The 21583-nt window shown below is 42.3% G+C and overlaps 2 protein-coding genes and 1 pseudogene across 2 annotated transcripts; all 3 read right to left on the minus strand.

Moving 5' to 3' along the window:
* On the minus strand, nt 468-5750 carry LOC8070464 (annotated as a pseudogene).
* LOC8070465 (deoxynucleoside triphosphate triphosphohydrolase SAMHD1 homolog) lies at nt 6538-14670 on the minus strand. Its single transcript, XM_021456634.1, has 19 exons — nt 14290-14670; nt 12711-12748; nt 12596-12618; nt 11978-12084; nt 11837-11888; nt 11683-11767; nt 11264-11354; nt 10942-10980; nt 10791-10858; nt 10625-10687; nt 9943-9998; nt 9771-9844; nt 8993-9085; nt 8823-8924; nt 7948-8028; nt 7758-7849; nt 7640-7655; nt 7033-7143; nt 6538-6953 (listed from the first exon to the last, which is right to left on the minus strand). The coding sequence occupies exons 1-19, from the start codon at nt 14437-14439 to the stop codon at nt 6849-6851; spliced, it is 1446 nt and encodes a 481-aa protein (XP_021312309.1). The 5' UTR covers nt 14440-14670; the 3' UTR covers nt 6538-6848.
* On the minus strand, nt 18220-21192 carry LOC8070466. The gene is made up of 5 exons (XM_002457465.2): nt 20957-21192; nt 19869-20627; nt 19596-19772; nt 19400-19491; nt 18220-19281 (listed from the first exon to the last, which is right to left on the minus strand). Exons 2-5 carry the CDS (start codon nt 20586-20588, stop codon nt 18555-18557), a joined length of 1716 nt encoding a protein of 571 aa, XP_002457510.1. The 5' UTR covers nt 20589-20627; nt 20957-21192; the 3' UTR covers nt 18220-18554.

Here is a 21583-nt window from a genome sequence, read left to right on the forward strand (position 1 = left end):
CATGTATGTGAGATAGAGTGAGAGGATTATTTTGGTCTATACGAAAATACAAAGTTGTCCATACACTTTCACGTGGGCCCATAGACGTTGCAGGCATATATAATGGCATATTTCAGCTTTTGAAAGAATTATAATGGCAGTGGCATAGTTTCGCGAATAGTAATGGTGTGCTTCAAAAACGGTTTAGTTATAATGGCACAGATCCAATTAACCCTAAATTCAACTAATATGCCTGCTCATAACAATTCTGTAACACAATTCAAAAAGGGTTTGACAGAGACTCATCTAATACTTGTAGTAGCAAATAAACATAGTTCAAGAAAAGACATGGACATATCAAAATTAGGACGTGTAACATTTATACATAGGGAGATGCGAATAGAAATAAGCTCTGATAAGCCGCAGGAGGAAGTCATCTATGTCCCCGCACAGCAACACAAGCATGACCAATTGAACTCTTCAGATAATTGAACGGCTAAAAAGTACAGCTCGATTTCATGTTTCAGTTCCAGGGAGGGGTGGCCAGTTGAACTCTTCAGATAATTAATCAGGCTGGTACCTCACAGTTCAAACACAGTACTACAATTTAGAGTACACTACAGGAGGAAAAAAAGTAGCAGTTTTTACACCAGAACTAAAACCATATAGGTACAGCTAATGCTAACTACAAAAAAATTACTAGTCTTGTGAATTGCAGCTGCAGGACAGCCATCCAGCAAAGAGTCCAAAAGTCACAATGCCTTCGTTGTGCAGATTGAGTCCACCGTAACAACGTTAGTGCTACTAATACTTAAATCCAGACATCTTATGTCATTGTCACTTGAAAAAATATTGAATTGTGGAACTTAACATTCACTGAGCCTCAGTTCCAGAAACTTCATCACAAGAAGGCTCCAGATTCGTTGTTGATAAGGTTTATCTCAGATCGAATCAGTAGAGAAATTTCTCTGGTAGTGATAATGGATCAAGCTCCAAATAGCCTCGAAGCTTGCCACCTTTTTCATGTGTGAAACGAAAGCAGGGAATCTGGTGAGAGAACTTGGGGTACTCATCCTTCCTTATTGTCATCACAGAACCCTCTGCTCTGTATGACATAAATACCATCTTATAACCATCCACCTTCCTCAGAAGCTGAACTTGTATGGAGGAATCAGTACGGCAAAGTATCTCCACCAGTTCATATTCACAATTTTCAAAATCCTGTGCAGTCCATCCAGCTCCCCAGTTTTTGTAAACCGCCCATATCTCACCAAGACGAGGAAGTATTTCATATTCGCCTTTTCTGCCAGCATATCTGGCCTCAACACGATGAGAAAAGGCATCTGTACCAGTGTAAGTCATCATCTCATGGACATTGGAAAGCCTAAAGGCTCCAATGCCAATGGTCCGTTCTTCTTGGGACAATCTTTTCACCACTTCTCCATGAGGACAGACATCCAGCCATCTAACTTGTACTTCATCATTCTTGAGATCTACTTTCTGTATGAATGCATAATATTTGGGAAATTTATCTATATCACTGTAGAGAGCCCAGATCTGCCCATGTGAAAACCTTTGGAGCAATCTTATTTCTGAAAAATCAAAGAATTCTGACTCAGCACATACATACACTGTTTGGCAAATGTTATCATCATCGGCATCGACATCTGTAACTTCAGGCAGATGAGTGTTATGCTTGATTTTCTCTTCCTCTGGTGTCTTTGCAGGGATCCCTGCATTCACGGATTTTGTATGTTGCCCCTGCCCCACATTCATGGATCCTTTGCGATCTCCACTGGACAAACCAGCATGTTTGGAGTCACGGTCCTGACTTCTAACAGAACTGCATTCTGGATTAGCAGAAGGAAAAGCCTCTTCTTTGCCATCACTATTTTCTCGAGCATGCATTGTTTCTCTCTTCATGTGCTCAACTCCATCAGAAGTTTTCTCTTCACATGGTGTACCACTGTTCTTTGTATCTTTTATGTTACTGCAGTTACTCAGACCATTACGGCCAGCGGTGCCTTCATTCAGCTTTGCTGTTTTAGTACAGTAATCACCGTGAACCAGGCCACTTCTTAACCTCTTCAAAGCAGGAGAGCCAACAAAATCATCCTCAACCGTGTTATCATCATCTTCAACATCGCCATCATCACTATCCTCATTACACCTAACTTCTTGCTTCTGCCTGCTAGATCTGCGAGTTTGTTGAGCTGGCCCTGTACTATTTTCAGAAAGACCATGTTTTAGAACTTCTTCCTCACTGTCGCTGCTGGTTTCTGATATGCTAGACTCACTAGATTCAAATGCCACCCTCCTGCCCCTTTTCAATCCAGCAGTTGGAGCTTTTGAAGGATTCCTGGTGGCCCGGGCAGATTTCATTTTGTTTTTCAGCCCACCTGCATTACCATCAGTTTCCCTCTTTGTATTTACATTAGCATGATAAGAACCGATATTAACATGAACTCCTAGAGTGGCAGACCAACCTTTCTGACCAGTGCCATTTGATTGAGGGCCTGTAAAATTCTGTGGTGCACCTGCATTTTTCCAAACCCCAGCAGATCGCTGATTTGTCCCAGAAGGAATACCTTGGTCCTTCAAATCATGTGCACTAAATGGCTTCAAACAATTCTGACAGCAGAAAGCCTTCTTCAAGATCGAGAGGTAGTACTGATATCTCATGCCACAAGCAGGACAAATAGTCCAAAATGCTGTTTGCAGCCCTTTAGGATTTGAGGTTTGATGCTGATGTTGCTGAGGCATATTGTGGAGATTCACAGGAGTAGAACTAGATCTAGCAGGCGCCGCGCAAGTCTTTTTGGTGACTGATGATTGGGTCTCGTTATAATGCTTCTGAAGGTGTTTCTTTTCATGTCATGCACAGAACGTTTTGACCGGTCTGTAAGAGTTATGTTTGCTTCTCCAACTAACTTGAATGCTGCCTCTGCACCTCCAAACTTGTTCTTGTAAGGATGTAGCAAAAGGGAAAGCTTACAATACTGCTTCTTTATCAGTGTGTCATCAGCATTTACAGGTACTTGCAGTATTCCATACCAATCAACCTCGTTATTTACCTTAGCTCCAGCAGCACAATGAACATCACAAACAGTTAACATTTTTGAAATGTCAACTTCATCCACTTCTTTGACGAGTTGCTGCACCTTGATAATCATCTTTTTTGCACCAACAAAATCCTTGTCCAGCATTTTTCTTTCTGCAAGAGCTTTCACTCTAGCAGCCTCATCTCTGTTGCACTCCATGTAAACAAGAAAAGAAGTTGGTATCGTTGCAGAAATGTTATACTATGTAGTGGCTAGCACAGTATATTAGTAACCACTGCAGTAAGAATAAGATGTGCAATGCAGGTTGCAGAAATCTTTGACTGCCCATGGTCATATGTGAACAAAATCCAACAGCACATTTCTGCAACAAAATAAATAATGCAGTCAATAAAACAAACATGCCAGCAAAACTTCTACCAGTAGGTCAATTAAACTCCCTGGAAAAGAAAGGAGGGATATTGCCATTGTGATATTCTACCAAGCAATGAAACACAACAGACACAACGGCAAAGCTATATTCTAAATCTAAACTGTAAAAAGGCAGTATAAAATGCCATTGGTGTATTCAAATTGACAGAACCTAGATGCATTTGGCATGGGTGATCCAACAACAAAGAAGTATATGTACATGAATTAAGGAGAAAGAATCATATATTCACCACTTGACATATTCCAATACTCTTTGTTTCAAACTAAAATGCTTGCACAGCATCTGTCCATTAGCAGTAACTTTAGTTTCAACAAGAGCATGAGGAAAGGTTTAAGAAAATGAATAAGTCCATATTCCGCTCCTCATGTTTCTCAGTTTCTCTAATTTTGAGCCTAACTGTAATAAGTTTAGTTTGAGTATCCCAACTTTGTTTCTCTAATTTTGACCCTAACTCTAATAAGTTTAGTTTGAGTATCCCAACTTTTAATTCCGTTTAACTTTGGCCCCTAAGCCCAGTAATAGTAGTTTTGGGCTGACACGGCAGTGATTTTTGAATTCAAGTGAGGAAAACAAATACTCAAACGCCCCCATTTTTTTTTGGAGAGAACACCTGAGATGTTTTGGGACACAAGGAACCCCACAAAAATAACTGGAGCTTAAGAAACATGTTTAAGCTCAAAAAAAAGGATTCAATAAGTCTAAAAATTGGGGGGGAGGGGGGTGTAGAAAATTCCGAAAACAAAAAATAAAATAAAAACCTTTTTACCAATGATGCGACATATCATCATCCGTGATGGCTATCCAGAAATTCACATTCTAGAGGTGTGCATGCAACAGAAATCTCTTTTATTTTCGTGATTTATTGGATCATTTATTTAAAGTTTGTAGAACTCATTTTCACTTTTTTTTGTGGATTCCTTGCATCCCAAAACACCTCGTTTTTTGCCCGGTTTTTGTTTCCTTTTTTTGGTCCTCATTTAAATCTGAAAATCACTGCCTCATTTGTCCTAAACAATTTTGAGCATGTCCTGGTGCTATTAACAGGATGGAAAGCAAAGTTCAGGTTCACAGACTACAAGGTCATTGAGTTTGTGCGCTGTGTGCGGAGGGAGGAGGGGGGGGGGGTGTAAGGTGCCAAATGCTTACTTCAAGGACAGGGTGATAACAAATTAGAAGAGAATAAAGAGCACGCATGCAAGCTTATAATAGCTGTAACATGGCAAAAAGAAGACTTACCTGTTATCAACAATAATCATCAGTTCATAATTGCATGCAGATCAGCAGAAGCTTGCCTGCACAACAGTGCTTGTCAATGTGTGTTCAAATTTCACTACACTATATATATGGTAACAAAGTTTTTCTACAATAAAAGAAATACAAAACAGTACCAGATAGTCAGCATAATGTAAACATTAGATTCATTACTAAAAATTGATGTTGAAAAGATACCAAAATTTTTGCCCTTTGGGTACAAAGATATGTAGCTCTTAGTACAATCATTTTTTAAATTTATCCAACTAAGTCTACAGTGGCAAGGGAGGAGGAAAGTTAAAAACACAGAGTAGCTTTAGGTCTTGACTAATGACTAGAAAGACTTCTTCTGTCTGCATCAAAGGCGAAACATGTACAACAGCGGAAAAAAGCAATCCTTAGTTATCAAATATACATGGACATTCTTGCAATCAGCCACTAACAGTCTAACACACCCAACTATTCAGCTACGAATGCACACAATGACGTCTGTGGTCCCAGAAGCACGGGCACCCTCCATCTGAGAAGAGATACATGTCTCTGTCCAGAAGGAGACCAGCACATATCTCAAAGCTTTGTTGATTGAGAGTGCTGAAGGGTCTTAGAGAAACCCCAACCAAACCAGAAATGGACTCATGGCTACTAAAATGAAGTCTAGGTTTGGAAGCACTACCTGTTCCATGCTCCAAACACCTTCAACAACCAAAAGAACAGACACTGGTGCCCAAAAACACATATGCAAACAAAATGACTCGCTACCATAGCCAAATATCTTTAGGTTAGGGTTTGGTGTTTCGCTTCACACAGCAGAAAGGGAATGGGAATACCTGGTGGGTGCTCGTCGCCGGTGAAGAGGGAGACGAAGGCCTCGGCACCTGGCGTAGGGTGGCGCCGGCGCCGGCGGTTCACCAGTCTTCGGAGAGCGAGAGGGGCGAGGCACCAGTCGTCGGAGAGCGAGAGGGGCGACTCGCTGGGTGAACGGACGGCCGGCCCAGTTTGGGGGTTTTCGGCCAGGGGAGAGCGCACACGGGCTTCTTCTGGGCTGTTAGTTTTCCCAAGTTTCTTTTGCAATTTCTTGTTTTTTCTTTTCTTTTTTTTTTCTAGCAAAACCTGTTGCGCGCAAGTACGTTGCACGGAAAGAAAAAAAATATCATTACATCAACGGATCTAGTACAAATTCATCTCCCGTATAAACTGTACAAACTCTAATCTGGACCGCAGAATGTTGATCCAAAGAAGCCTCTTGGATCAACATTCTGTGGTCCAAATTAATTCAGCAAACATAGTCCAAAAGTCATCTTACACTAATAAGGTTAACCCAACCACATCATATTAGTAGTAGTAGCTAGAATTGATGTCACCTAATAAGAAAAGAAAAGTGTAAAATGTGTGAGACTGAGTGGATAAAACTCATAAGAATTTACATGCTTTTGTAGCACTTGAATCGATTCACGGGTTCAAAAGTAGCGGCACCGTCCAAAATAGCGCATGGTTTAGTGGGTTCTGTTAACCATTAGACTCCTCGCAGTCACGCGAGGCGGCTAGCTGAACTTCTGGTTCCTCATTGTCCATCTTCCTCCTCTTGATCACCCGCCTCTCCAAAGTAATCTGGCCATGGATCCTCAAGTTAGCCACGGAGGAGAGCAGAACATGCGGCCATGGATCCGAGGAAAGCTCGCCGTAAGGTGGCTCGCCGCAACGCTAGCTGCCTCGAGCAACCTTCGTTCGCCCTTATTCTGTGGTTCTCATTTCGCAAACCGCAGCACACTGCCAACACGTTTATCACAACAGAAGTACAGAACAAAATCGAAGAGAGAAAGAATTGATCACCGTCGGTCGCTTAGAGCCAATCATGCATATTAAGTACTTAAAATTCCAGCCACATCATAAAGTATTTGGCTAGCTATCCGCGCACGTGCAGCATCGCACCTCGTACGTCAGCGTGAGTTTTTAACTTCGCAATGTTGTTTGTATCTTCACCTGTACACAAAATACCTACACCTTACCAGTGCATACTACCATCTACAACTTGTTAATTCTAGGATACGTTTATCTATAGAGCTTCTTGTTTGTCAACCTATTTTCCTGTGTCGTGTTTGTATGCTACCTAAAGAGTGACCAACTGCCTAGTTGGATCTAATCCTCTTTTTCTTCGGCGTCTCGTGCACTTGAGTCTTCTCACCATACATTCTCATCTGGAGATTCTCAAAGGCTTCTGACACCACATCAACCTGGAACCAAGCATTTCATTAACATTCGGAAACTGCTGAACATGATGAAAACAGAGTAGCTGACTTCGTGTTCACTAACCAACTCAGGCTTCTTGGCATACACCCTCACAATTCTATCCTCATTGTACGCAGGTAGCAAGTGGCTGACCCTATCATCTGTAATGGGGAACTTCTCATCGCATCCAAAATCCTGTTGCAACAAAATTTCTGCTTAGGCCAGAGAACCTGGAGATATCATCTACGTTGATAAATAGTAACTACAGACATCTGTCAAGGGATACGACAGAAACTAGGACAAAGATGGCCCTTCAAGGTTCAATCAAATTCAGTATTGAAAGGTATAGTTCAACCTTTTTCATAAAAGTGGTGCTATCTTCCTAATAATAGGACTTCAAAATAAATGATGTACACAAATCATGGTTAAATTACTTACTACATTCTGTAAAAAAAATACCCAAAAAAAAGTAGCAGTAAAATGGGTGAGAAGGAAATAGCAAAACTACCATGTAAACAATAACAAAGGTTGGCTTGTAGTTGAGAACTTTGAGATTTAAAAATCACCAATGAAACTTGACGGATAAAGAGTGGACATATATTCATAGTTTTGCAAGAATCATATCAGTTACTGAAATTTGTGAAATAGCTATCAATCAAGACACATAAGTTTACCAGAAGCAAGTAATTACCTTAAAGAACTTGATGCTAGCGATTGGTGGTTACATACACAAAAGAATGTGACCAGTTAGAATTTTTTTATTCCAGACAAATCAATAAGAGATAAAGTAGCATTAAAATATCAAAAACCTTTCAAGGGGGTTATCTTTTCCACGAGTAAGATCTATCTTAACATTGCTTACTGCAACATCCTCTTCCTTGAGCAGCACCTCAGAAGATTTCTGAAGACAGTTGAGTCAACCTTAGAAAAAGGTGCAAATTCTTCACAGAGGCCAGATTATTTTAGCCACCCTTAATAAAATGTGAAAAAAGTGCAAACCTGTGAACAAACTACGTCCTGTGCAGTAATATTTTTGAAATGCTCCAGCTTGTCCTTTGGAACAGAATACTGGTTGCAAAACTGCAACTCAAAGAAACAGAATAGCTTAATACTTTCACAAAAAAGAAGATTAACTGAAGCAATAAGTACACCAATACATTGCGGATACATTATGCATCTATTACCAGAAACATAGCTCAAGCATAAATTCTAGTAAGATCCGAATAGCTGTACTGCACCCTACAAGATGCATAATGTAGGTTGCTTCAGCTGTTATTTTTTTCATATAGGTATACACATATCTGAAGACCAAACAACCTTTCCTCCTGAGTATTCTTAGGCCTTGTTTAGTTCCCACCGAAATCCAAAAAGTTTTCAAGATTCCCCGTTACATCAAATCTTGCGACACATGCATGAAGCACTAAATATAGACGAAAACAAAAACTAATTACACAGTTTGCCTGTAAATCATAAGACGAATCTTTTGACCCTAGTTAATCTATGATTGGACAATATTTGCCACAAACAAACGAAAATGCTACAGTAGCGAAATCCAAAAAGATTTCGCATCTAAACAAGGCCTTAATAGCAGCATCTGACGACATAGGTTACTCATTAAGACTATTTGGAAGAAATTTTGGTTTGTTCAAACACAAGCCAGGACTACCATATCTACACAGCACAAACATGCTCTCATGAAGCTGTAATATAATAGGTCACAGGATTTCAATGTATAAGATTGCGAAGAGTAAATAACTCACATGAATTCATGGACATGGGACAACTACATGTGTTTAAAGAACAGAATCACTTACATATACTAATCATGAATAATGGCATGGCAAAATGACACTTGTATATGAGAATCATACTACCTTGTAGAGTTCTCTTCGACGAATACGTTGAATGATTTCTTTTGCTTTCTTCAGTTCATTGTTAGGAGCAGTCTCAATGCTTTTAATGATCGTGTCATCCAACTGTAATTTCAGGAGATGTAAGATAGACTGGAAAACTATGAATATAATAACAATAACAGACACCAAACCTTCCAAAAATCTTCTGGGTCATGTGCATGCAATGATATCCCCAAGTAATCATTAGCCTCAATGAGGGCATCCACAAGCATGAGCTCGACAGCCTAAGGATTGTGGAATGTCAGATAATGAACCAGATAATACCCTAACAGGAATGACTTGGGTGCATAAAAAGTTAACCACTAATAATTCGAAGGCATCCATGTGTGAAATTGCTATGAAAAAACTCATTTATCACAAAGTGCACTTGCTTAAAGGTAATCCATGTGTCAATCAGTATTTGAATTCTGAATCTCTCAAAAACTGAACTTATACATACCCCCCAACCCCCCCCCCCCCCCCCCACCCCCCACCCCCAAAAAAATATGTACTCCATCCCAGAAAGAATGGAATCCTGAGGTTTAAACTTGTCCCCCAAATGTAAACATACTCGTAATCATACTGCAGACATCAGCCTTTGATGAACTGTGCCTCTTTTCCTTCCATATTTAAATGCAACTGTAATTTATTGTGTGGCTGCTATTAGACCTGTTGATGTTACAAGTCATTCAAATAGAGTAAAATACTCATTCTGAACTTGTGTGGAAGGGTCTCCACGCTTCTTTGAACCAGCGTATGGTGAAAAAATGTAGGAGCACATGAACAAAGGAGGGCGCATACGTAATTTTATCTCTACGCTAATCTAACCTCGATACTCGAGATTCACATATTTTCTAGGACAGAGGTAGTACATGAATACAGGAGGAGGTATGAAACAACAGAAGGTAAGGAAATATAAATCATCCGTACCTTTACTTTGGCATGGGTGTAGACTGTCCTATGCAGATCAGCACGTGTTGAAAACAATTTATGGATGCTCAAGTCTATAGTTATCAGAGAGACAAATCACATTTCAGTGCTCTTACAAGAATTCTGAAAAGAGAACAGATCAAATTTAAGCATCTGAGGACTATAAACCTACAATCTTTGGCAGGGTAGCAAATTTCATCACCCATCACTCGCATGCCTTCAGTCAATCTGCAGGGGATGCAATATAAACTTAGAAGATGTAAAATGACTGGCAGTACAGTAGTGGTAAAGAAAACATCAATGTGAGTCTTCCATACAAACACAGGATACACTACAAATTTAAATACCTAATTTTCTCTGCAAATATTTAACTAAATCTTTGCAAGGACAAAGGTATTTGATTGTAAAAGATACAAGGCCATGTGCCCATGTTTGAATTTCTTGCATGGGATACTATACCTACTAAGAAACTAATTTAGATTCCTTTCTTTCTGTGTAGATACAAGTGTCATACACTTTAAATGTGGCATAGTGAGATACCAAACAGAAACTAACAAAGCAAGAATGATGACAGAATAGGAAAAGGAAACCTATTAATCCAGTCTTTCATCCCAAAAACAACTTTTAACCAATAATCCATAAATTTCATGGGGCGAGATAACACTACAACCTGACCGTATAAAATGAGGGGGAAAAATAGTCAACACCTTGACAGAGAACCCCACAACATGAAGAACAGTGATGTCAAATATTTTGCTAAGGCCGGTAACATTTATTCTCACTCTATTTTCAACAAGCAGGGCTGAAACACAAAAATAATTTGACACAGGTAAAACAAGAGAAATCAATTGTACCTCCAATACTGGAAATTACAGCCAAGACCACATGCTCTGCAGTCACGGCCAATGTAGTCAAACCTGCACACAGTTACTCAACCTTATATCATAGCCAGATCATAGCACGAACCACTGTGGCCATATAGAAGAAGACATCATAAGTTCAATTCAAAGAGGCCCTTACTTGTCAACATCTATACCATTGCGACCATTAGCAACAATGTCATAAAGAAAATGCTTCTCATTTGCACTCTGAAGAAATAAGTTTCAGAATAAGCAATGTATTTTCAATACAGGTAGATAAGCAGGCTGGAAATAGAGAAGAAGATACATACTTTTGTGATGGCATGCTTAGAGCTGGCAGTTATCATGTCCTACAGACCATTAAACAGAACATCTAATGTTTAATTAAGGTTTAGGAACTTCTACATAAACACTGCTATGCTCTATAACGAATTGTATGCAATTATTTCACATTTCTGTCCATGTGATCCCACACTTACTCCATGTATAATGAGAAGCAGTAGATCACAGGACATATTAAACTGCATTCATCCATATTGTCAAGCTGAATCTTTAATGAAGGAGATAGGGAGGTGGTTAAATGATGGTCATTAGTGTGTGCCACACAACGACTCGAAGCAAAATGATTCTTACCTTGATCGTTTTGAGATAATCGTTTTCAATATCTATTGCATGTTTGTCAACAATACTGTCCAAAAGTAGCACTGACATATCTTCATGGGACCTGAATGAACAAGAGCATAAAAGTTAAGGCACCAAGCTTAACATAGATTAAGCATGGAAGCATGGATAGATAAATGTAAAATGATCAAACTATATCTTTTTTTCGCGAACATGGCTATGTGCCCGTTTTTCATAGAGGGAAGAATGATCAAACTATATCATGCTGCTAACATGCACAATGTATACCCATCCGGAATGTGGACAGAAACATCATGTGATTTAAAGGCATAAGCCATAACTACAGTAGCATAAAAACAAGATTCGTAATAAAACATGGAGATGTAATTAACAGCGTATATGAAAAGGAGACAAATGCCAAAGAGAATCACCAGGATGAGCCAGGATCAACCCGCGGAAGGAACTCGTGCTCAAACAAATGACTGAAGGGTCCATGTCCAATATCATGCAACAGACCTGGATAAGAGTTAAACAAAGATCACAAAGATGTTTGATAATTAATGTACCCTGGATGTGTAGACCAACCTGCAAGCTTTACAGTCTGCATGTCGACATGATCAATGCCAAGCTCTTCTCCCTGTCAAAAGAAAAAATTACCTTAACCTTAACAATTTAGCTTTCCATCATTTCAGTCAGCTTCAGAGTTCAGATTGATGCCACACACACCTGATATGTCTTAAGATTATTTATAGCCTTTCCAGCCAACGAATAGACACCTAATGAGTGTTCGAAGCGTGTGTGAACCGCTCCAGGATAGACGAGATATGTAAGACCTGAAAACCATGAAAAAATACGTTATTGCAACATTAAACACAGTTGACAGTATAAAGTCCACCTCAATTGAATTTTACAAATAAAAGTAAGTGTTCTCATATGTTATTTTGAAAAACTTGAAAACATAAGCATCCGTATAAATGATAAAAAAGAGTAAAGTGTTGCATAAATGTAAACAGTTAACTAAGTGAATTGAGAACTGACAAAGCTATCTATTTCAATCACTGCATAATTTTCTGCGCAGATAGCGAATTGGTTGTAGTCATGTCAACCCTCAACCCAATAAGGAACAAATCATGAATCTTGAACATATAGTTATCATGTATAGCAATAACCATTATTAACCCTCATCAGTTGTCTGCTTGATTTTGTTCATAAAAAAAATTGTCTGCTAGAATGGCAAATACATCTTAACTGGAATGCCAAACAACAAACAACAAGCAATGGAACTTCATTTAGTTTTCAAAATTAGTCAAAGATTCCACATATTGAGAGAGAAACTGAACTCACCTAGTTGTTTCAAGTCCCGCAACCTAAATAGCATGATATATTGAAATCAAAATCATGATTAGGCCATAAAGAAGCTGAATAAAATGAGAAGAGGTAATTAACTAAACTCAGTCACCTCTGGAACTCTTCGGTATCAACAAACTGCAGGGCCAACTGCACAAGAAAGACCGAAAAGTTACTATTTATATGGGAGTGCTATGAGCAGCAGAAGTTACATGAATGGCACTGCAGCATAGCCAGTTCCTGAGATATGCTATATATAAGACGTTAGCTTTATTAAGTTTTAACACATCCAAATCCAGTGTAGCCTTAATGAAAGTGCAACTTGTTGGAAGTCAAAAGTGGTTAACCAATTTGCCAGCAATGAAAAAACAGAGGTACCAGGCATGACTATCAGGGCTATGCAAACAGGTTACAGATAGATGCATGAATGCAAACTTCAGAAGCTGTCAAAGCATACTCGTTTAGTATTTGTTGGACTATTAGCACCAACCTGTTTTTGAAAGGGCCTAGCGAGAGTAAATAAATTTCCTATTGACCCTTATGCAGAAGTCTACAAATGTTCAATGTTTCTAAAATGAGAATATATGGCTTATCAATAAAAATGGTTAGTAATGCTATTTAGATAACACTGGGTCCATGACTATTCAAAACTGAAATTAAAAGAGTACAAACCTAAGTGGTCATCTATGGTGTAAAGTAAAACACCGAGCATTGACAATTTATAAGATGTAAAGTGGTTATGAACAACATCAAAACAGGCGGGCCAATATAGACTTGACATGTACACCAAACGGTTGCTCTTTCACCAGTGGAGTCAATGCTAGTGATGCACAGAGAAACTGCCTACCCACCCAAAAATAGAGAACTAGTAAAATGCTGAAATGATTTAAAATTTTGTTTGTAGTATAACACCTGAGGTCAGGTTGAAGTCACATGTAACAGTCAAAGCAAATTAAACTAGCCACCGGAGACTTGTTTATGGGCCACAACAAGTCAACAAAAATATAATACCTCTCCCTCTAAAAGTAGCACTAGCATTATTCTCCAGTTATTCCTAGATTAGACATAAACGTACGCCCGTTGAATTTATTAATTTGGAACGAGACGCCACATGCACAGCTAATCATGCAAGGCGACCATGCGCCACACCAACATCAACACGCAACACATGAACAGGGCCAACCCAAATACCAAAACATAAAACAAATTAGCACAGCGCAACAACTAGAAACACATGAAGAGATGGGAATCTACTGTGTCCGGCTCATCAAGGCAGTTGGCACAATAAGGAATTGAAGGAGCGGGGCGGCGGAGAGCAAACCCTAAAAGGGCGGAGAACTGTTGCTTTCACACGAGCAGAATAACGGCATCGCAAGAGTAAACTGCGGCGGCGGAAAACGTAGCGTCAATCAAACGAAACAGAAGCATAACCCGGAAGGGCATTGCATAATCCTGCTCCGCCACTAGTCGCAATCGCAACAAGGCAACGCGAGCGGCAAGCCGAACTGATGAATGAAAAACAGCAATGAACGAACATGCATCGTCTACCAATTCATCCACCCCCGAGGAAGAGGAGGAGGAGGACCGACACGATCAAGGATCGTCAAGCAATCAATCAATCCAGGAGCAATGAGGCGAGGAGAGACGAGAGAGCAGGGGCAGGGAAGTAGTAAGGATGCAGCGGAGCTCACCGGGTCGAGCGAGATGCTCCCGTGGAGGTTGTCGAAGACCTGCTTCACGTAGCGGCGGTCGCAGCTCCCGTAGCTCGGCCTAACCGCCGTCTCTGGGGACGGGGAGGGGAGCGCCGCCAGCCCCTGCGGGGAGGGGCAGTACTCTCCCATGTCTGCGCCGCGGTGCGGTGCGGTTCTCCTCCTCCTACTCCCACCGTACCGCCGCCTCGCTCCGAGTTCCCGAACAACCGGAGCGCGCGCTGCTTGCGGGCGGTGGGGTTGTGCTTTTCGGAGGTGGGGTGGGGATGGGGTGGTGGGTGCGGGGGGATGCAAATGCAATGCAAAGCTGGAACAGGCGAAGCGGGGAGGACAAGAAAAGGAAATGGGTGGGAGGCAGACAAGGAAAAGATTACGAGGAGGGATGCGTAACGGGAATGGCCAAGGATTTCGCCAATGGGGTTGCTCTTTTTTGCTTGTTCTTTTCCTCGCCGCCAGATATGATAGGAGAGCCGAGAGCAGATTATAGATTGGTTTTGGATTTGGAGGGTTACGTTACCTTTTTTTATTTATTAACGCAAGATTTAATTCTCATTTGTTTTGGAATTTTGAGGGTTACGTTACTTTTTTTCTACTATTATTAACGGGAGACTTTAATCCCCCATTTTTATTAGGTGGTGGCAGCGTGTGGGGTCGGGCCTCCAACTCTATCGGTCGCTCCCCTACCCCAAGTTCTAGTTCGGCCTTTGGCCTTGCCTTTTGCGTGCCAGGCAGACGCCGCTGGAACGTGCCGTGCCGCCTGTGCCCGTGACTTCGGCAATCGCGTGGCCGCGCGCACGTTCGTTCTTGTTTGCGTACCTGGATGCCATGTGGGTCCAACGTTTAGTGGGACCACCTTGCAGTCGCAGAAGGAGTGCACTGAGCCGTGACGTCTGGGCTGGGAGTTGCCGGTGCGGCAGTGGCGCGGTGGGGCCTGGGGGAGCAGAAGCGATGAGGAACGTTCGGGGCAACGTATATTCCATTCCTCGTGCTTGCGGTACCCACGTCCCACACGGTTCCATGAATAACGGAGCCCATGTCCTCAGACTCCTCGTCCAACTGGTTGGTTGGTTGCCTTCTGTTCCATGTGTCGGGCCGGATCAAATAGAAAAATATAATTTGTTCCGGCCTACTACAATCAGGAGATAATCAGGAGAGAAAAGAAAGAGAAAGATTCGGCTAAGTTGATAATTCAAGGGTCAAATACTTTGCCAAAAAATACAAAATAAATCTTAAAAAATACCCGATTTGTTTTGAAAAAGGTATGGAAATTAAAATACCAAAATCTGGTTCAATCTTAGAAAATCCATATGAAATTTATTTTAGCTCAAAAAAATATGAAACTAGTTTTTGTTTTCCTTTTTCTAAATTCATGCTCTATATTATGGTGCATAGATTAGAACTATTTAGAACTCACATGTCCGATCTTATTATTTATTTACGAATATATGTCTTTGTTGCCAATTATAGTTGGTCCACGCTGATGATCATACTATGTAGAAGCTCAAAGTGACTTTAATAACAGCACAGGTGTCATCTAACCACCTTATACTTTATCCTAACCAATATAAACACAAGTGACAACTTGGGCCAAAAGATTGTTGTAAAAAAAACTTGGCCCAAAAGAACGATATGGATCCAACATTTTTCTGGTTCGAGCAAGAAATGAACAATCTAGCTACCTACAATATCGACTCGTATGGGCCATACCACCACATCGCAAAGAAACATCATTTTACTGCATATAATGTTTTTCTTCTTATTTAGAAACATGTATATAGATTCTGTTTGGTGAGATATGCATCATAATAAAGAACATGGTTTAAAAAAACTAGTTTCATATTTTTCTGAGCTAAAATATTTTTTATAGTTCTATAAAACTATATTAGAGTTTATGGTAACATGTATATAGATTCTGTTTGGTGAGATATGCATCATAATAAAGAACATGGTTTAAAAAAACTAGTTTCATATTTTTCTGAGCTAAAATATTTTTTATAGTTCTATAAAATTATATTAGAGTTTATGGTATTTTAAATTCAACTATAGAGAGATTGTACCATTTTTAAATCTAATGGTGGACATTAATGACATGTACGCATATGTTCGGTAGTTTTGCAGAGTTAACTCACTTGAATATCTTTTAATTTGGGACAATTTAATACTTATATTTCGAAATAGATTGAGTATTTGACAGTGTTTTTTTAAGATTTATTTGTTTTACTTTTTGTTAAAGCCTATTTGACCTCTCCTGAATTATTTAATGTAGTCTCATTTGTCTTTCTCCTGATTAATGACATGGTGGCACCTTAAACTAAACCACTTTGAAAGCCACTTACGATGAAAAACAACCGATTTCAATAGTTAAAGGAGCAAAAAAATGTTTTCTAGTTTGGGGAGATAAATCATACCGCAACAATAGTTGAAAGGGGTTAGGAGAACTTTTTGCTATAATTTAGTCTTATTTTAAAATCCAGCGTCCAACATTGATATGTGGGGAGCGGAATCAGTCGTACCTATTCAGTCAGTCGCAGAACGATCCAGCGAACATTCCTCCCCAAAACCGATGATTAGGTCGTAAAATCAGGCTAAAGTTAGGCCTCTTGATCATGCTATGTATGCAATTTATTTATTGAACGAACAAACATGTATGGAGAAAAATACTATTCCGTGGCCGATCGTTATTTTTAATTTATATTTAAGGTTTCATGTATATGTCCAAATATTCGATGTGATAAGGTGAAAAGTTTTTAGGTGGAAACTAAACATAGCCATTCTTTGGGTACCTTATCACAAGAATCAGAGACAAACTACCCTCTGACAAGAATAAGAGAGTAGCAGCACATCAGGAGGGATTCTTGGCACCCGTTGCGATTTCCATTGTATGGCTATGATGCTGTATTGTATTTAGTTCACTTATCACCTGAACAAGTAATTATGCAAATTAGAAATGATGATTTACTTAAACCTTATAGACAAACTTCTGTTGCAAAAGTAATGATGCTTGTTGTAAAGTGATGAGTACTTAATTCCATCCCTGTGTTCTTGGTTATAACATACATGCAAAGTTAATCTTGATTTCTATGATTTTTGTTCTGATCTCTCCATCCCTGTCTTTATTGTGTTTAACTGCAGCAACTTAAATGCATTAGCAAGCCTTCGATTAGCTGTAAAAAAAACCCCTGAACTATGGGTTTATTTATTGGTTGCAATTTACATAATTTTGAGTATTATGGATGGATCAACCTTATCTGTTTTACGTTGATCAATAACCATATGTGAATGGAGAGAGAACCATGCAGTATTGTTGTTGTTGTCATGGCCCCTCAGTTCCATTAACTGAACAAAGCACAAAAATATATGCTTCCTTGTGACTTCTCTGTTTGGGTGAAAAAAAGAAATAAATATAATGAATTCATTTCATTTCCACTCTTTTGTTACTGAACTGATAAACCATCCCCCCCCCCCCCCCCCCCCCTCTCACCCGCAACCACAAGATCATCTTCGGTTCTGTTCCTTCCTACAATTGGCAATAACACCCTATGTAAAAATTGGAAAAGGGGCTATTCACTTCTTAGGGCCTGAAGCTCAATAATACCCTATGTAAAATGGGAAAAGGGACTATTCACTTCTTAGGACCTGAAGCTCTGAATTCAACTGCCCTCATCTCGTCATCTCTCCTCGATGATTTGTGTCAAACTTATTAACTTATCTTGGGGTTGCATAGCTAGCCTCAGCTCTTATACTCAATTGCAGCTACCTAGCTACCATGGTTTAAAATTATCTTATCTCTCTGATCAGGTAAAATATAGCTGACATATAAAACCAAGCTACAAAAGCTCACTGTATTGTGATGCATCCACTATCACGCTCGCGGCGCCATTTTTTCTAGTTATATATATTAGAATTAGTCGATTTCACAAAGGCGCGGCAAAGCCGACCGAATCATTGTCACAGAAGTTGTCTGCAACATAAGCAGAATTACAAAGCGTAACAGCCAAACAAGCAAAGAATAAGAATGAACAGCGAATTCAACAAACACTGAATATCGTAGCTACGGTACACAGCACCTCCATTGTTCCGCTGCTGATTAGATTAGTGATCAGGGAGAACAGAGCATCCTACTTCAAGAACACTTGAAACAATCTACTATATGCCGTGAACAATGGAGGCAATCACCTTCTTATTCTACAGATTCTATCTGGGTACTTTCTGACAAGAATCAGAGAGGGTGGGCACCTCAGCAAGGGTCAGCAAGGGTTCTTGGCCTTGATTCTCAGCTTCCGCGCAACGGCCGCAGCTCTTGGGTGGGCAGTCCTCCTGCCGCTGCTGTCGCCGCCACTCTGCTCCATCTCCACCCAGTTGATCACCCGCAGCATCACCGACTGTGGGCAACAGCAGCTGCTTTGCTTGCGCCCGTCACCCGTGGCAGACGCCTTGCTCTTCTTCAGCCCGGTCTCCAGCGCGGCCTCCAGGAAGTCCATGAACCAACTCCCTGCTTCGGCTTGTATCTGCTTGGCTAGCTTCAGCGAGGAGCCCAGAGGAGAGTGTGGAGTGGTGGTGGCAGAGGTAGGAGCAGAAGAAGATGATCTCTTCTCGTCGCCACCGTCTTCGCCGATCTTGTCCATGGCAAGGCACTTCCTGCTGGCACTCGAGCTCCGGATGGCCTTGCCACCGCCATCATCCTGCTTCGGGTCCAACGTGCCTGGCGCGAACGACACCGACTTCGACACGGCCCCAAAGCCAATGCCTCTCCGACGCACCACCGCCCTGTTCTGGGCTATCTCCTGCAGGACCTGCGGTGCGTCCTCGTGCTGCTGCTCGTCACTCGCCACGGCAGCGGCCATCGAGGTGGCCGCCTGGACCGCCTCGATGTCAGTGACGGCCTGCACGGCCTCCTGGTGGAAGTTGAGGAAGCTTTCAAAACAGGTGACCGGCGCTTCCGGCCTCGCTGTCTTGCTCAGCTCTGAGAACATCCTGTAATGATTGTTCAGAAGCAACCAGCGATATCGCGAGATCAAAATTCGGTGACAATTGTACAACTACATTCACAATCGCTGCCAAAATGCTACTACAACAAATCACACACACGTACTTGTAGATCCTAGCCACGTTCTCCGTGGCTGATGCGTTGCGCAGTGCCTCAAGGGCAACCTTCTGCGCCTGCTCTCTCTGCTCGATGGCGTCCTGAATGCAGGGCACGGCAAAACACGTTAGACAAACAAGAATCGAGAGAGATTTGATGGTCGTGAACTCATGATGATTTACTGCGAATCTAGATCCGATCGTACCTTCCCGAGTAGACTGAGCTTCCCCGGCATTGGTACGCGAGCAGCTGTCGAAGGTCGCTTCTTTGTAGATGTGGCCGAGCTGCCGAGCTCATCATCAGAAGGAGGCGAGGAGGGCTCTTGCTCCTTGGCCACTCTCCTCATCGCCCTCGAGGCTGTGCAGCTCACCGAGCTCTTCTCCTGCGCAAACACACAAATTGAGAATCAACATTGATTTGTAAACAAGGGCGCGAGTCGATTGGCCTGCAATTGTTCTTCAATTGAGGATGACCGTACAAGGGGGAATGGACTCTTGGGGATCCTGGGATGCTGCTGCTGGTCCCTGTCGGCGACGAAGCTCTTGCTCCTGGTCAGCCTGGGCAACACGCTGCTGCTCTTCCTCACGGACGCAGTGCTCAGCGCCGGCGACGCCGCGACGGCCCGCTCCCGACCAGGCGTCACCGCAGCGCCGCGGTCCCTGGCAGGCGTGGTCGTGGCGCCCGCGCGGTCCTTGACCGGAGTCGACAAGGCCGGCCGCTCCTTGACCGGCGTCATCCTCACGGCGTCGAAGTTGAGCGTGGTGGGCTTGATGGCGGCGTTCTGCTCGGGCCCCCAGGACCCCCTGCGCGGCGCGGCGGGCTTGGCCCTCCCGGCCGGGTCGGGCGTGCCGACGACGAGCGGGTGGCGGCCCGGGAGCGGCCTGGCGCCGACGATGACGGGGACGGGGGACGCCGGGTCGAGGCGGTCGACGTGGACGAACTGGCCGAGGTGGAGCTTGTTGGAGAGCACGAGGTCGGCCTGCGCCAGCGGGAGCGTGGCGTAGATGGAGTGGGAGGCGTCGGAGACCTTGACGTAGAACTTGCCGTGCTTGGGGAAGAGGTCCTTCTCGTCCAGCTCCGCCGGCACGATGTCCGTCACCTGCAGCACCGCCGTCCGGTGCTCGCCCACGGGCTTGGCGGCGCCGCTCTTCATGCCGTCCAGGAGCTTCAGGAGGACGCCCGACGACAGCGTCGTCATCTTTACGCCTCGATTCGCAGCAGGCAGGCAGTCAAGAACCTGGCGGCGGAGATCGATTTGTCAGAAGTCAAAGAGAGGATTCAGTACTAAACATCGAGTTCAGGCGATCGCAGAAAGAATCCCCCTTGCAAACGCTGTTCTTGGCGAAATCGAACAGGGGATTTCTTCTTGGTTCTTGCCCCCAACCCCAAATTACAAACAAGAGCAAGAAGACGAAACGATAGCAAAATTAACCGATAGAATCTGAGAATTCGAGCGCAGGAAAGTTCCCCGGAGGAATCAATCGTTTGCATCAAGAACCCAGGCAAAGCAATCGCAGACAAGCCCCCAAGAATCGGACCGACCCAGCGAGATCAGATTGAGCTTACCGGGGCGTGGGCAAGGCAAGGAAGTTGTGCTCTCCCGATCTCAAAGAAAACCCCAGTCGAGAACTGTGTGCGGACGAGACGAGGTTGTAGGCAACCCTGAGCTGTTCTGCTCGGACACGGGTTTAGCAGCTGGGGTGGGGTTGCGTTGCACTCGCACTAACGGTAACCTACGAGGAAGGGAGGAGGAGCGCGAGGTGAGAAGAGAGAAGAGGAGGTGGGAAAGGGGGAAAAGAAGATCACGTGACATTTGGAACGTTGGCAAGCCCAACGGTCGACTGGGTAAGTGGAGGAGCGGCAGTCCAGTAGAGGCGCAGCCGCCGCCGCCTCCCAGCCTACTGCTTTTGGCCAATGGGAAAGAGGTTTTTACATGTATGTCGTAAAAAAATTTAGTAATTACTTATAAGACATTAAAAAAAGTTGAGCTCTCACATGTGCTATTGTTCTAAACTTTTTTACTCTTCATGTCATCTCCGTCAGATTTGGCTTTAACGGTGTCAAATCGCAAGTGAAAAGTCAAAAATACCCTCAAGACTGGATATGTAATTAAATTTTTTGAGCATCTTAATGACTTCAAATAAAAAAAACCCAGAATTACAAAGTTGTAGATCTCGATAATATCTATAAGTT

The sequence above is a fragment of the Sorghum bicolor genome, chromosome 3, assembly GCF_000003195.3.
Source record: "Sorghum bicolor cultivar BTx623 chromosome 3, Sorghum_bicolor_NCBIv3, whole genome shotgun sequence".
Lineage (NCBI taxonomy): Eukaryota > Viridiplantae > Streptophyta > Magnoliopsida > Poales > Poaceae > Sorghum > Sorghum bicolor.